Raw genomic sequence first — 16,560 nt, 5'->3', positions numbered from 1 at the left:
TCTTCAACAAAGCGGACTCCATCATCGCTCCCCAACTCCGCGATGTCATCAACTGCTCTTTCAACTCTGCCACCTTTCCAGAAATCTGGAAACACGCCGAACTCAGCGCCCTTCTGAAAAAACCCACAGCAGAACCCTCAGAACTGAAAAACTACCGACCCATATCCCTCCTACCTTTCCCGGCCAAAGTCATCGAGAAAGCCGTCAACAGCCAACTCGCAGCCTTCCTTGAATCCAACAACTCCCTGGATCCCTCACAGAACGGCTTTCGAGCCAAACACAGCACCGAAACCGCCCTCATTGCGGCGACCGACGACATCCGAGCACTCCTGGACAACAGAGAAACAGTGGCCCTCATTCTACTCGACCTCTCCGCCGCCTTCGACACTGTCTGTCACAGCACCCTCATACAACGCCTCAACAACATCGGCATACAAGGAAAAGCCTTGGACTGGATCATCTCGTTCCTAGCTGGGAGAACCCAGAGAGTCCGACTCCCCCATTCTACTCAGAGCCCACCGAAGTCATCTGCGGCGTACCTCAAGGTTCCTCACTCAGTCCCACCCTCTTCAACGTCTACATGAGTCCTCTCGCCTCCATCGCACGTCAACACAACCTCAACATCATATCCTACGCCGATGACACCCAGCTAATCCTTTCCCTCACCAAAGCCCCAACACCGCCAAAACCAATCTTCACGAAGGTATGAAAGAGGTAGCCGAATGGATGAAACAGAGCCGCCTAAAACTCAACTCAGACAAAACGGAGGTGCTCATCCTAGGATCCTCCCCCTCTGCCTGGGACGACTCTTGGTGGCCTTCCGCTCTGGGATCAGAACCCACACCCACAGACCATGCACGTAACCTTGGCTTCATTCTAGACTCCTCTCTCTCAATGTCCAGACAAGTCAACGCCGTATCGTCCTCCTGCTTCAACGTCCTTCGCATTCTCAAAAAGATCTTCCGCTGGATCCCCCTCGACACAAGAAAGACTGTCACCCATGCACTGGTCACGAGTCGACTGGACTATGGCAACACACTTTACGCCGGAATTACAACAAAATTGCAGAAAAAGCTCCAGCGCATCCAAAACGCGTCAGCGAGACTCATATTGGACATCCCGCGCCAAGAGCACATCACCGGACACCTAAAAAACCTCCACTGGCTTCCCGTCAACAAAAGAATTACTTTCCGCCTCCTTACCCACGCACACAAGGCCCTCTATAATCTAGGACCCGAATGCCTCAACACCCGACTGTCCTTCTACAATCCCACCCGCCAACTAAGATCATCCAATCAAGCCCTCGCCGCAGTCCCGCGCATACGAAAAACCACCATGGGTGGCAGATCCTTCTCCTTCCTGGCTGCCAAGACCTGGAATTCACTCCCCACCCACCTCCGCCTTACTCAGAACCACATCTCCTTCAGAAAAGAACTGAAAACCTGGCTATTCGACAAACAGTGAACCCCTCCCTCTAGCGCCTTGAGACCCTCTGGGTGAGTAGTGCGCTTTATAAATGCCCGAACTTGAACTTGGTCACCCTACAAATGCTGCCCATTCACAGGTACTTTTACACTGAGGACAGGTCCGCACAAGGGGACTACTGACTAGATTGTTTGAGGATAAAAACCCACTCAGGACATTTCCCATTATAAGTAAAAGAATGGGTTTAAAAAATATCCAGAATGCAAAGAGCGAAAATACAGGCGTAGCTGTTCGATATTTCCAAAAGCTTTCTATTTTGTTCTACTCATGATAAAGTGTCACACTTAAGGCATAGAAATGCCGCACACATACACTCTAAAGATTGAAAATGTAACACATGAGAACATTAAAATCTTGGAACCCGTGTACGTTTGAACGAATTGAAATTAGCAATAACAGCGATGAACGATAAAGCATACAGAAACACTGTTAAGATCAAGCTACAGTAAGCGAGGTGCACCCGGGGAGTGGAAAAAAAGACAAGTATCGGATGTACCTTTCTAGCTGCGACAGCAGGGTCACCCTCGGTTGCTGGCTGCTTTCTTTACTACCGCAGTCCCTCGTTTATGTCTACAACACTATCAACACTTGAACAAAAGTGCGGACGCCATAATAAAGTCAGGCTCAAAACCTATATAGGAGGGGGTCGGACTCTGCCACTAAAACTTGATATGGAGAGCTTAAAGGCAGGAAAGTGTGCGCCCGGTCTGGGCGTTACCTCCGTGAAGACGTTTACGATGTTATGTTAACGTCTAATAGGCAAGATAAATGATGATTGGCGGTTTACAATTGTATTTTTAACTACTAGAACGATAAATGTGCAACTGCCTTGATATTTAAGGCATTGTTAGCGGCCATCTTAGAGTGGGTGCATTTCAGTGCGAGTAGTCGCATAGTAAGAGTGGCTAAAAGCCCCTTTCAGCAACCCTAGAGCGGATCATGGTTACCAAACGTTTACTTACGAGCGTGGGTCTTTTGAAGAGGGTGTGGCGTTTGGCAGACTTCGGACCGTGGGAACCCGGTTGGAGTCTCGGCGTCTGCTCAACTTTCTGTGATCCTGGGCAAATCACTTAATCTACCCATGTCTTGGAAAAAGCAGAATTCGTCTTTGTGTTATGTATCTGGGTCTCATGTAAATCACTCCAATACTTGGGCTCGAGTTCGCGCTATAGAAAACTGAAAACATATGTATAATGTAATTGGAGACGGCTGCAATGTTTACTTGCATCGAAGGGGCGGAGCTCCTCGGTCAAGTCTTCTCCTCTGTCACCCATTCTGAATAGGCGAAGGGCAGGGGCAGAAGTCACTCTAGCGTGTCTGAACTCGAAGAAAGGAGCCTCTCCTGGTGCTCGGCCTCAGCTGCTATGCTGAGAGTCCGGCGTGACTTGATCCGAGGGGCTTGTGCGCTCTGCACGCCGGTGACACCGACATCTATCCCACCTGTCGGCGCCAGACGGGCACAGCACAGGTGAGACGCCGGGGGGTCAGATTGTGCTAGCTCTCTGAGAACTCAGTCTGCCCTTGTTTAAGTGACTGCCGTGCAGATGTACCTATTATTGTCCTCATGTTCGGAATATGTTTTATGGTTTTAGAAACCAGGTTCTGGTATCTGCTCAACATTTTGTGTTTCTGGCCAAATGACTTAATCTCCCCTGCCTAACCAAAAAAAAGAATCGGGGTTTGTGTAATGTAAACTTTTGCTTATGCAAAGCACTCCAATGCTCTGGGCCGAGTTCTTGCTATGTAAACTGCAAACAAATTAATAACATGCATTGAAAATGCAATAGGTCTCGCCTTTGATTAAGTTAAAGCCATTTGCTTTGCTAATGGTATTGTATAGCAAAGCAAATGGCTTTAACTTAATGAAAGGTGGGACCTAATGTTAGTCAGTCTTAGTCAGTGTCGGTCAGTCAGTCAGTGTCGGTCAGTCAGTCATTGTCTGTCAGTCAGTCATTGTCTGTCAGTCAGTCATTGTCTGTCAGTCAGTCATTGTCTGTCAGTCAGTGAGTGTCAGTCAGTGAGTGTCAGTCAGTGAGTGTCAGTCAGAGAGTGTCAGTCGGAGAGTGTCAGTCGGAGAGTGTCAGTCGGAGAGTGTCAGTCAGTGTTAGTCAGTCAGTGTTAGTCAGTCAGTGTTAGTCAGTCGTGTCAATCGTGTCAGTCAGTGTCAATCGTGTCAGTCAGTGTCAATCGTGTCAGTCAGTGTCAGTCAGTGTCAGTCAGTGTCAGTCAGTGTCAGTCAGTGTCAGTCAGTGTCAGTCAGTGTCAGTCCGTGTCAGTGAGTGTCAGTCAGTCAGTGTCAGTCAGAGTCAGTCAGTAAGTGTCAGTCAGTGTTAGTCAGTGTCAGTCAGTCAGGGTCAGTCAGGGTCAGTCAGTCAGTGTCAGTCAGCCATTGTCAGTCAGTCATTGTCAGTCAGTCAGTGTCAGCCAGTGTTAGTCAGTGTCGATGTTGTCAGTCAGTGTCAGAGAGTCAGTCAGTGTCTGTCAGTCAGTCAGCGTGTGTCAGTCAGTGACAGTCAGTGTCAGACTCCATGTCAGTCAGTGCCCGACAGTCAGTGTCCGTCAGTCAGTCAGCGTGTGTCAGTGAGTGCCAGTCAGTGAGTGTCAGTCATGTCAGTCAGTGTTAGTCAGTGTCAATCATGTCAGTCCGTGTCAGTCAGTCAGTCCGTGTCAGTCAGTCAGTCAGTGTCAGTCTCAGTCAGTCCGTGTCAGACTCCATGTCAGTGTTAGAAAGGCGACCCCGGGGGAGGCAGAAGATGTCTGACTGACCACCCCTAGGTCCACCTCTCTGTCGAGAAGTAGCCGAGCGTTACCGAGAGGCCTCCTGAATGAGGGCCCTCTCCTAGGATCGTACAGCAGAGTAATCACAACACTACAAACGGACACCACACAGGAGGTCAAGTTCTCAAGCTTTTATAAGTAACAAAGGTTGCGGGTTCTTGGCAGTATATACAGGCGGATCGAGGGATCCGTAAAGTCTCGAAAAGGGGGGTAAGGTAGCGGGACAGTCTAGCTTCTGGGCGGAGGAAGGGATACCCTGCGCACAGCTCTCAATCCTCGAGCTGGGGGGTTCCGAGAGGTTCGAGCCGCGGCAGCGCCAGCAGGCTTACAAGGTGGTTCAGCGAGGTAGGCCGCGGCAGCGCCAGCAGGCTCTCAGATGGTTCCGCAAGGTAGGCCGCGGCAGCGCCAGAAGGCTCTTGGATGGTTTCAGCAAGATAGGCCGCGGCAGCGCCAGCAGGCTCTCAGATGGTTTCAGCAAGGTAGGCCGCGGCAGCGCCAGCAGGTTCTCAGATGGTTTCAGCAAGGTAGGCCGCGGCAGCGCCAGCAGGCTCTCAGATGGTTTCAGCAAGGTAGGCCGCGGCAGCGCCAGCAGGCTCTCAGGTGGTTTCAGCAAGGTAGGCCGCGGCAGCGCCAGCAGGCTCTCAGATGATTCAGCAAGGTAGGCCGCGGCAGCAGGCTCTCAGAAGGACGTCGGGTTACAGGAAGGATGAGTTCGTCTGGTGTCGGCCGTGACAGCGTCAGCAGGGCTTCCAGTCCAGGATACAACTGGCGTCCTACTCCGGGGCTGGCCCAGATATAGGACGGAGGTCCTTTGATGTCCGGACCCTCTCGCCTGGGGGTCAGAGGGGCCGGGATGATGGTGTCCAGACACCCAGCAGGGGGGTGGAGCCAGCGCTCAGGGAGGCCGGAGGGCGATCGATACCAGGCGTCCGGGGACGGCTGGAGGGCCATCGAAACTCCTCTCCCTCCGGGATCTGTCGAGTGGCCACTCGACCACCTGGGTGGATCTTGGTGCCTCGATGTCGGGGCTTCGCTGGGGCCTGGGCCTGGGCTGAGACCACGTGGTCGTGACGTGGGGGACCCAAGATGGAGTCGGGCACGACCTCGTGCTTAGGTCGTGATGGGCCTACGCTGGAGCCAGGCCGGTGATGGGGATCCGGGATGGTATCCGGATCTGTGGTGTTGGGGCGTGCAGGGTCGGGCCGAAGGGGCCGCCCGAGGTCCGGAGGAGGGCTGATGTCGTTCTGGGCCCGCCATGCGGGAGGGGTAGGACCACGCCATGAGGCCGGGTCCAACACGCGTCCCCCCCAGCTGAAGGCAGGGGAGAGTCACCCATCTTCTTGGGGGTTCTCCTCGCCGAGGCGGAAGAATCTGGACAGGCCGTCAGCATTGGCGTGGTCGTTGCCGGGGCGATGCTCCACAGTGAAGTCCATCCCCTGCAGAGAAATGGACCAGCGCAGCAGTTTCGGGTTTTCTCCCCGCATCTGCATCAACCAACGCAGGGGCTGGTGGTCGGTCTGGACTCGGAAGTGGGTGCCGAAGAGGTAGGGCCGGAGCTTCTTGAGTGCCCACACCACGGCAAAGGCTTCCCTCTCGATGGTGCTCCACCGCTGTTCTCTTGCCAGGAGGCGTCGGCTGATGAAGGCCACAGGCCGGTCGATTCCTTCGGGGTTAACTTGGGACAGGACCGCCCCGATGCCGTGCTCCGAGACGTCGGTTTGGACTACAAACTCTCTGCTGTAGTCGGGGGCCTGGAGCACAGGGGCGGTGCACATGGCAGTCTTTAAAGTCTCAAAGGCTGTTTGGCACGCAGGGGTCGAGTGCACCTTCTGGGGTAACTTCTTTGAGGTCAGTTCTGTGAGGGGCCCCACAATGCTCCCGTAGTCTTTTATAAATCGCCGATAGTATCCGGTGAGCCCCAGGAAGGCTCGGACGGCGGTCTGGGTGACCGGGGGCTCCCAGGCCCGGATGGCGTCTATCTTTGGTTGGACGGGAGCTACTTGGCCGCTCCCCACTTGGTGTCCCAGATAGGTCACTGACCCTTGGCCTATCTGGCATTTGCTGGCTTTGATGGTTAGTCCGGCCCGCCGGAGGGCCGTCAGGACCTTCCAGAGGTGGGTCAGGTGCTCATCCCACTGAAGGCTGTACACCGCAATGTCATCTAGATAGGCGGCGCTGTATTCCTCTAGTCCGGCCAGCACCTGGTTCACTAGTCTCTGGAAGGTGGCTGGCGCATTTTTCATGCCGAAGGGCATCACTTTGAAGTGATAGTGGCCATCAGGGGTCGAGAAGGCCGATCGCTCTTGTGCACCAGGGGTAAGGCCGATCTGCCAATACCCTGCCGTGAGATCGAAGGTGCTGAGGTATTTGGCGGCCCCTAGGCGATCGATCAGTTCATCCGCCCTGGGGATGGGATGGGCGTCGGTCCTGGTGACTGCATTCAGTCCCCTGTAGTCAACACAGAACCGGAGCTCTGGAGCTGTTCCGGGGGAGGCGGCTTTAGGGACCAGGACAACGGGACTGGCCCAGGGACTGTTGGAGGGTTCGACTACCCCCAGGGCCAACATCTTGGCCACTTCCGATTGGATGCAGGCCCAAACCCGGTCGGGCACTCGAAAAGCTCGGTGTTTTACAGGTGGGCTGTCTCCGGTGTCCACATCATGGACACACCACCGGGTGACCCCCGGCGTGAGGGAAAACAGATCCGCAAACTGCCCCAGCAGCTTCCGGCAGTCTTGTTGCTGCTCTGGGGTCAGGGTAGAGGAGAGCCGGACCCCTTCGAAGGAGCCGTCTTTCTCGGTGGTGCTGAGGAGATCTGGTAGTGGCTCGGAGTCATCTTCAGCTCAGTCATCGGTCGCCAGCAGCAGACTCAGTTCAGTGTGTGCAAAGTGCGGCTTGAGCCGGTTAGCGTGCAGAACCCGGAGGGGGTTCCTGGGGGACTCCAGGTCTACCAGGTAGGTGACGGGGCTCTTGCGCTCCACCACTTTGAAGGGCCCAGTCCATTTGTCCTGGAGGGCACACGGTTCAACCGGGGACATGACCCAGACTTGCTGGCCCGGCTCGAACTCGATGGACGAGGCGTTCTGGTCATACCAGCGTTTCATCTCCTCTTGACTAGCCTCCAGGTTGGCCTCGGCAAGTTCCCGGAACTTCCGAGTCTGATTGCGGAGTGTCAGGAGGTACCGGTAGACATCCGGTGGGGCATCTCGAACTGCTGTCTCCCAGCCTTCCTTGACCAGGCTGAGGGGGCCTCGAACCGGGTGTCCGTACAAGAGTTCAAAAGGGCTGAACCCCAGGGATTTCTGGGGTACCTCTCGGTAGGCGAACAGGAGGCAGGGCAGCAGGACATCCCATTTGCGCCGTAGGGGCTCTTCTAGGCCCTTGATCATCCCCTTCAGTGTTCTGTTAAATCGTTCCACTAGTCCATTTCCTTGGGGATGATACGGGGTGGTGAACTTATAGGTGACCCCGCACTGTTGCCATAGGGATCGCATATGCTTCGAGATAAAGTTGGAGCCCCGATCACTCACGACTTCTCGGGGGAAGCCGACTCGGGAGAAGATGCTCATGAGGGCTCGGCCCACCACGGGGGCCGTGATGGTTCGGAGGGGGATGGCCTCAGGATAGCGGGTGGCATGGTCCACCAGGACTAGGATGAAGCGGTGTCCCTGCGAGGTGCGAGGGTCCAGGGGCCCTACGATGTCTATTCCTACTCGCTCGAAGGGGGTGGTTACCACGGGGAACGGCTGGAGCGGGGCTTTGACTTTCCCCCCGCTCTTCCCGCTGGCTTGACAGGTCGGGCAGGTTCGGCAGTGGTTATGCACATCGGTGCGCATTCTTGGCCAGTAGAAATGGGTCACCAGGCGGCTGTAAGTTTTGTCCTGCCCCAGGTGCCCGGCGAGGGGCACATCATGTGCTAAGTTCAGGAGGAAGTCTCTGAATCGGAGGGGTACGACCAGTACCCGGCCGGCCCCTAGCTCAGCAATCTTCTGCTCACTGTAGAGGAGGTCGTTGTCCCAATAGACCCAGTGGGACCCCGCGGGGTCTCCAGCGGCCTGAGTAGCGGCTTGCTGTCGAATCCCCTCGAGGGAGGGGCAGGTTTTCTGTTCCTGCCGGAACTGTTCGCGGGTGGGGCCACCTTCTTGGCGCCATTGAGCGAGTTCTGGGAGGTGGTTGAGCTCGGTGAGATCTTCTTGGTCGGGCCCTTGGGGGCCGTGTTCGGGGTCGGCGTCCTCGGGGACGATGGGTGGCGGAGGTGCGGGCCACTCTGGTTCCTCGGTCGGAGCTCCCCCTGCTGGGGTGGAGGCTCGGGCGGACATGGAGCAGGTGGTCGCACAGACCCACTCGGGAAGGCCTTGCATCCCCAGGTGCTCTCTTCGTTCGACGCCAGCCCATGGGGAACTTTCCAGGTCGTTCCCAAGGAGGCAGTCCACGGGGGCATCGTCGCGGACAGTCACTTTCAGCATGCCCGACACTCCTCCCCACTCGAAGGGGATGCGGGCCATCTGGCACAAAGTCTCTGAGTTATCTGCGGACCGGACTGGGCACAGGACGTTAGGAAGGATCTGTTCTGGGGTCACCAGATGGCAGCGGACCGCTGTCACGCTGGCTCCGGTGTCACGGAGGGCTTCGGTCCGGCGACTATTGATGGTGACCCACTGGCGGTATTTCTGGGTGTTGCCGGGGATCGGACCTCGAGGGATCAGGTCGTGGGTACCCAGGCATGCTAAGGTCATGGCGGCGGGCTCCCACTCGGCCTGTTCGTGGTCGTCGTCCTCTTCCTCACTTCTTTCTTCACCCAGGGCTGCTGCCGCGATCTGGCGGGCTGGGGGCCCGGTGGTGCCGAGTCGCTGGTTCATCGGGCAGAGGGGGTCATTCGCATAATGACCTTGTCGCTGGCACCTATGACACGTAACGTTTGGGCGGGGCCCCGGTCTGGCTGGGGGGCCCCCTCTCCGGCCCAGGGATGGTGACGTGGAAGTAGGGGAGGACCCCTGGGGGGCGTCCTGTCCCCGGCTCTGGCCTACTCCGCCGCCTCGTGGTCGGTGGATCCCCGGGGATCCCCGGCCGTATTCTCCCATCGTGCTCCGGGGAACTCGGGTGCTCGCCCATCGATCCGCCTCGACAGCGAGTTTTCGTGGCTCCGTCAATTTGCTGTCGAGGAGGTGCTGCCGGAGTTCGACGAAACAGTTATTGGACAGATGTTCCCACAGAATGAGGTCGACCAACTGCTGGTAGGTGGTGACCTGGCAGCCCCGAGTCCACCCCTCGAAGGCTCTACTGTAATAGTTCACGTATTCCACCCACGTGGCACCGGGGATTTTTTTGCAGTCTCGGAATCGCTGCCGGTACATCTCGGGGGTGAGTCCGTAGCGAGTGAGGAGGGCGGTCTTCATGTGCTCGTACAAGGTCATCTCGGTATCGGGGAGCTCCAGCAGGGCGTCTCTCCCTTCGTTGATAAACTTCCCCCACAGGCCGGCGCCCCAGTCCTTGAGGGGTACTCGATGAGCGGTCATGGCGACCTCGTAGGCTTTGAACCACTGTTGGATGTCGTCGTTCTTATAGTATTCTTTGACGACATCCTTGGGTATGTGCACCTTCGTGTCCACCGGGGGGGGTGAGGTCTTGGCCCCGGCGGTGCCGGTCTCATTTGCCTTGGCTTTAAGTTCCATTTCTTTGAGGACGCGCTCGTGCTCGAGCATGAGTTTTTTCTCCTCGAGGGCTAGCTTCCTTTCTGCCAGTTGGATTTCTCCTTCTTGTCGGAGTTGAGCCAGATCCAACTCGTGTAGCCGGGTCGTCTCTCGTTCTCGGGCGTCTTCGTGGGAGAGGCCCGTGTTTGGGGTTGCGGGTCTCCCTCCCGCTGGGTTCACCTCAGCCTCCGGGCCTCCGTTCGGGCCCGGGTTATCTTCCCTCGGAGGTGGCGCCTCGCCGGCGTCCACCCAGGCCTGTAGGGCCGATTTAAAGTCTTCTTTGGTGCTTAAGCCAGTGGTAGCGATGCCTAGTTCTTTGCAGAATTGCTTTAGCTCCTTGTGACTGTAGTCTTCCATTTTCTCTTTCTGGAATTCTGTGTTCATGGTCGCAGTGGGTTTTTCTTGGTAGCGAGTGAATCACTCCCTGTACGATCTGCGTGGGCTCGGATCCCACCGCTGCCACCAATGTTAGAAAGGCGACCCCGGGGGAGGCAGAAGATGTCTGACTGACCACCCCTAGGTCCACCTCTCCGTCGAGAAGTAGCCGAGCGTTACCGAGAGGCCTCCTGAATGAGGGCCCTCTCCTAGGATCGTACAGCAGAGTAATCACAACACTACAAACGGACACCACACAGGAGGTCAAGTTCTCAAGCTTTTATAAGTAACAAAGGTTGCGGGTTCTTGGCAGTATATACAGGCGGATCGAGGGATCCGTAAAGTCTCGAAAAGGGGGGTAATGTAGCGGGACAGTCTAGCTTCTGGGCGGAGGAAGGGATACCCTGCGCACAGCTCTCAATCCTCGAGCTGGGGGGTTCCGAGAGGTTCGAGCCGCGGCAGCGCCAGCAGGCTTACAAGGTGGTTCAGCGAGGTAGGCCGCAGCAGCGCCAGCAGGCTCTCAGATGGTTTCTCAAGGTAGGCCGCGGCAGCGCCAGCAGGCTCTTGGATGGTTTCAGCAAGATAGGCCGCGGCAGCGCCAGCAGGCTCTCAGATGGTTTCAGCAAGGTAGGCCGCGGCAGCGCCAGCAGGCTCTCAGATGGTTTCAGCAAGGTAGGCCGCGGCAGCGCCAGCAGGCTCTCAGGTGGTTTCAGCAAGGTAGGCCGCGGCAGCGCCAGCAGGCTCTCAGATGATTCAGCAAGGTAGGCCGCGGCAGCGCCAGCAGGCTCTCAGAAGGACGTCGGGTTACAGGAAGGATGAGTTCGTCTGGTGTCGGCCGTGACAGCGTCAGCAGGGCTTCCAGTCCAGGATACAACTGGCGTCCTACTCCGGGTCTGGCCCAGATATAGGACGGAGGTCCTTTGATGTCCGGACCCTCTCGCCTGGGGGTCAGAAGGGCCGGGATGATGGTGTCCAGACACCCAGCAGGGGGGTGGAGCCAGCGCTCAGGGAGGCCGGAGGGCGATCGATACCAGGCGTCCGGGGACGGCTGGAGGGCCATGGAAACTCCTCTCCCTCCGGGATCTGTCGAGTGGCCACTCGACCACCTGGGTGGATCTTGGTGCCTCGATGTCGGGGCTTCGCTGGGGCCTGGGCCTGGGCTGACACCACGTGGTCGTGACGTGGGGGACCCAAGATGGAGTCGGGCACGACCTCGTGCTTAGGTCGTGATGGGCCTACGCTGGAGCCAGGCCGGTGATGGGGATCCGGGATGGTATCCGGATCTGTGGTGTTGGGGCGTGCAGGGTCGGGCCGAAGGGGCCGCCCGAGGTCCGGAGGAGGGCTGAGGTCGTTCTGGGCCCGCCATGCGGGAGGGGTAGGACCACGCCATGAGGCCGGGTCCAACAGTCAGTCAGTGTCAGTCAGTCAGTGTCCGTCAGTCAGTGTCCGTCAGTCTGTGTCCGTCAGTCTGTGTCCGTCAGTCAGTGTCAGTCAGTCAGTGTCAGTCAGTCAGCGTGTGTCAGTGAGTCGCAGTCAGTGAGTGTCAGTCATGTCAGTCAGTGTTAGTCAGTGTCAATCATGTCAGTCCGTGTCAGTCAGTCAGTCCGTGTCAGTCAGTCAGTCAGAGTCAGTCAGTCTGTGTCAGTCACGGTCAGTGTCAGTCAGTCATTGTCAGTCACTGTCAGTCATAGTCAGTCAGTGAGTGTCAGTCAGTCAGTGTCAGTAATGTCAGTCAGTGTTAGTCAGTGTCAATGTTGTCAGTCAGTGTCAGTCAGTCAGAGTCAGTCAGTGTCAGTCAGTCAGCGTGTGTCAGTCAGTCAGTGTCAGTCTCAGTCAGTCAGTGTCAGAGTCTGTGTCAGTCTGTGTCAGTCAGTCAGTGTCAGTCAGTCAGCGTGTGTCAGTCAGTGAGTGTCAGTCAGTGAGTGTCAGTCAGAGAGTGTCAGAGAGTGTCAGCCAGAGAGTGTCAGCCAGAGAGTGTCAGCCAGAGAGTGTCAGCCAGAGAGTGTCAGTCAGTGTTAGTCAGTGTCAGTCAGTGAGTGTCAGTCAGTCAGTGTCAGTCAGTCAGCGTGTGTCAGTCAGTCAGTGTCAGTCTGTCAGTCAGTGTCAGAGTCCGTGTCAGTAAGTGTCCGACAGTCCGTGTCAGTCAGTGTCAGTCAGTCAGTGTCAGTCTCAGTCAGTCCGTGTCAGACTCCATGTCAGTCAGTGTCCGACAGTCAGTGTCCGACAGTCAGTGTCAGTCAGTCAGCGTGTGTCAGTGAGTGTCAGTCAGTGAGTGTCAGTCAGTGAGTGTCAGTCATGTCAGTCAGTGTTAGTCAGTGTCAATCATGTCAGTCAGAGTCAGTCAGTCAGAGTCAGTCAGTGTCAGTCTCAGTCAGTCCGTGTCAGACTCAATGTCAGTCAGTGTCCGTCAGTCAGTGTCCGCCAGTCAGTGTCCGTCAGTCAGTGTCCGTCAGTCAGTGTCAGTCAGTCAGTGTCAGTCAGTCAGTGTCAGTCAGTCAGTGAGTGTCAGTCAGTGAGTGTCAGTCATGTCAGTCAGTGTCAATCATGTCAGTCAGTCAGTCAGTCCGTGTCAGTCAGTCAGTCCGTGTCAGTCAGTCAGTGTCAGTCAGTCAGTGTCAGTCAGTCAGTGTCAGTCAGTCTGTGTCAGTCACGGTCAGTGTCAGTCAGTCATTGTCAGTCACTGTCAGTCATTGTCAGTCAGTCAGTGAGTGTCAGACAGTCAGTGTCAGTCATGTCAGTCAGTGTCAATGTTGTCAGTCAGTGTCAGTCAGTCAGTCTCAGTCAGTCAGTGTCAGTCTCAGTCAGTCAGAGTCCGTGTCAGTCAGTGTCCGACAGTCAGTGTCAGTCAGTGTCCGACAGTCAGTGTCCGTCAGTCAGTCAGAGTCAGTCAGTCAGTGTCAGTCAGTCTCAGTCAGTCAGTCAGTCAGTGTCAGTCAGTGTCAGTCAGTGTCCGACAGTCAGTGTCAGTCAGTGTCCGACAGTCAGTGTCATTGAGTCCGTGTCAGTCAGTGATGATGATCATATAAAGCTTATTAAGCGCTCGAATGCCGAGGCGACTTGGCGCTGGCGTATGTACGCAAGGCAGGGGCTAAGCTGAATCTACTCAGGAGTAAACAGCCGGGATTTCAAGGTTTTCCTGAAAGATAGAAGGTTTGGCTGCAGTCTCAATGCCACTGGCAGTTTGTTCCATAGTTGTGCTGCACAACTAGACTAAGACCTGCCATCCCATCTGGCCCGTCGAAACTTTGGGGTACATATCAGTCCCAGGTTGGCCGATCGCAAGTTTCGTGAGGGGGTATAGAGCCTGAAAATTTCCTGACAGTCATCTGAACCACCACCATATCATGCCTTATGCACCAGACAGAGCGCCTTGAATTCAATTCTCTGCTGGACGGGAAGCCAGTGTAATGCCCTTCTTCCCTGTGACGTGGGATGACCTTTAGGATTAGTCGTACTGCAGCATTCTGCAATGATTGAAGTTTGCTGATCTGATGCTTGTCAATGATCAGAAACATCGCATTACAATAGTCCAGTTTGGACAGAAAAAGAGCAACCATTACCGTCTTCTGTAGTATGAGGGGAATAAACAGAATTTTTGTCCGCAGGGTCTTTAACAGGAAAAAAACTGGCGGACGTTAAACTGTTGACCTGTGCCGACATATTGAGTTTTATGGTCGAAAATGACCCCAAGGTTCCTCACCTTCTTAACAGGGTGAGGACATTCCCCAGCCTCCGACGGCCACCAAGAGTTGTTCCATATAGGGTGTTCCGTTGCCAAACTCAATCACTTCTGTCTTTTCAGGATTAATTTTCAGAAAACTTAGACTCATCTTATTCATGATGTGCTTTATACAGGAGTGACATTTAGCAGCTGTTAGCTCAGGCCTATCCGACAAGGATATCACCAGTTGTGAATCGTTGGCATACGACACAAATGTGAAGCCATATTTCCTGACAAGTATTGCTAGTGGTTTCACATAGACGTTAAACAACGTCGGGGACAGAGCAGATCCTTGCGGACCCCCACAAGGGAGATTGAAACTGTCCGATTGTAAGCCATTCTAGTTCAGACTTTGTTTCATGTTCTCTAAAAATGAGGAGAGGAGGGCCAGAGCCGAGTCACAGATTCCTATCTCCTGTAGTCGCCGCACCAACACCGTGTGATTCACGGTGTCGAATGTAGCCGACAGATCAAGAAGAACAAGGATTCCCCGTCTGTGGCAGTGTGGAAAAATTGACTAGACTTTTGTATGGGATTGGAGCAGCCGATCTTTGTAGCCAGGGGGTGCCCGCGAAAACATAATAAAATTTGGAAACGCTGGGCGGATTATAGGGGCCTGTGGCTTGAACCTCCTGTTGTGTCAGAAGATATTCCGGCAGAGTGATGGATGGGTCCAGTGGTACTGGAGTAGTGTGGGTGGGGGGGCCTGGGAGGGGTGTGTGCATATACAGCTATTTCTCTGTGCTTTTGATTTTGTGTGTAGGTGGACCTTGGTGGAACTTGTGCGACTCCGGGGGGAGGGTGTTGGGGAGGGGGGAGTTGAGGGGTAGGGGGCTGTTTGGGGGGGAGCTGTGGATTCATAAGTATTTACTTGAAACCAATTGGTGTGTGGGTCCTCACTCTTTGTGTTTCTCACTACTCAAATCATTACTCTGAGTTTCTCATTGTGGTCGGTGCATAGTGTGGCAGTCCAACTGAGCAATAGGATTGCGTTAATACGTGATAGATATGTGTGTCCTGAATCCCAAGAGTGCAAGTTTAGAGTGTATCTTGGGATTCAGGACACACATATCAATCACGGATTCATAAGTATTGACATATAATATATTTGCTTGTTGTTGCTCACAAAGAAAAGTCGATTGCCTTCCGGCTGATGTAATGCTTAATAACACAGTTGTCTCTGGTGTGCAGAGCCCTGCAACATATGTGCAGTCTGACAATAAAACATGTTTTAAAAGAAAAAAGAAAAAGGATTGCCCTACCTCCACCATCCATTACTCTCTGAATCCCCTCTGAGGCTGCCATCAGGGTGGATTCTGTGGAGTGTCTTGGTCGAAAGCCATTCTGGGTGCGATCCAATAGCCTGTTGCTGTCTAAATAGTCTGTAAGTGTCTTATTGACTGATTTTTCGAGGACCTTAGCTACAAATGGTAAACCCGACATCGGTCGATAATTTTTAAATTCGGTAGGCTCGAGAGAAATTTTCTTCAAAATTGGCCTAATACACACAGTCTTCCAGGCCGCAGGGTAGATCCCTGATGCTAGAACTTAGTTGATCAGAGGAGTGAGAGTCTCGCTAATCCTCTCAGCAGCCAGGTGCATAATGGCAGGGGTCATTAGGTGACCCAGATTTTATAGACTCTAAGAGGTCTATTACATTATTAGCTTAGATGGCACTGTCTCTCCCACGAGAGAAAGTTGATAACTAACTGCCTGAGCATTTAGTGGATTAACAAGGCCGTCGTATATAGTTTGTACTTTATTCTGGAAAAAGGCAGCCAGCTGATTAAAGAAAGCCTGATCGGGTTTAAACGAATTACCCTGGTGTGGTTTAGCTAAAAAAGTGACAGATGTAAAAAGTTCTTTAGCTGAATTTCCTGCTTCCTGAATTTTTGGTGTAAAAACACTCTTTTAGCTTCCAGAATAGCCTCCTTATACTTTTTCAAGGCCCCATTGTAGGCGTCTTTGCTCTTTCTGCTATAGTCAGCTCTCCAGTGGCATTCAAACCTTCTGCACTCCGCCTTTAACCCTTTAAGTTCAGGGACGTACCACAGTGTCACCAGTGGACGCCTCTTTGCTGTTCCGGTTTGTTCAAGGGCGACACAATTAGCCGCCCTCAAAATCCACTCCTTAAACTGTGACGAAGCGACCTCATTGTACCAGTCTAATATTGGAGGAGAGTGGTTGAGAGCATCCTCTAGATCTTTGCTTTTTACTTTATTCCAGCGTCGGAACGTGACCATAGTTGCTTTAAGGGGGGTGCACTACTTTTTGGCCTTGACCCTGACCTCGAAGAACACCGCCTTATGGCCCGTCCAGGGAAGTGACTCCACTCGTGCCAGTGTGATGTCTGAATTATTGGAAAAAAGTCCATCCAAGGTATGACGCCCTTGGTGTGTAGACACTAGCTGACGGAGGCCATACGCCTCCAAGAGATCTAGAAGTCTTGCAGTCTCAGGGTTTGTGTCCAGTTCCAAATGGTAATTGAAATCTCTGAGTACTGTAAAGAAT

The 16,560-nt window shown here is 54.3% G+C and overlaps 2 protein-coding genes across 3 annotated transcripts in view; one reads left to right on the top strand and one right to left on the bottom strand.

Annotated features, from left to right (window-relative positions):
- Window positions 1–2,179, bottom strand: part of DMAC2L (distal membrane arm assembly component 2 like) — a 176,960-nt gene extending 174,781 nt beyond the window's left edge. The window contains exon 1 of one of the 2 annotated variants that reach the window (XM_078662021.1): window positions 1,982–2,179. The gene's annotated coding sequence lies outside the window, so the exon portion shown is untranslated. The remainder of the gene's footprint in view (window positions 1–1,981) is intronic. The other variant, XM_078662022.1, reaches the window with a different exon arrangement.
- Window positions 2,180–2,741: 562 nt separating this feature from the next.
- The window catches only part of L2HGDH (L-2-hydroxyglutarate dehydrogenase), a 174,779-nt gene continuing 160,960 nt past the window's right edge, over window positions 2,742–16,560 (top strand). The window contains exon 1 of the mRNA XM_078659716.1: window positions 2,742–2,953. Within this exon, the coding sequence (XP_078515842.1) occupies window positions 2,850–2,953 (104 nt within the window). The 5' untranslated portion in view covers window positions 2,742–2,849. The remainder of the gene's footprint in view (window positions 2,954–16,560) is intronic.

This window comes from Lissotriton helveticus, chromosome 9 (assembly GCF_964261635.1).
Source record: "Lissotriton helveticus chromosome 9, aLisHel1.1, whole genome shotgun sequence".
In the NCBI taxonomy this organism is placed as follows: domain Eukaryota; kingdom Metazoa; phylum Chordata; class Amphibia; order Caudata; family Salamandridae; genus Lissotriton; species Lissotriton helveticus.
The sequence above is the reverse complement of the archived record's forward strand: the minus strand, read 5'-3'. Positions and strand labels throughout refer to the sequence as shown.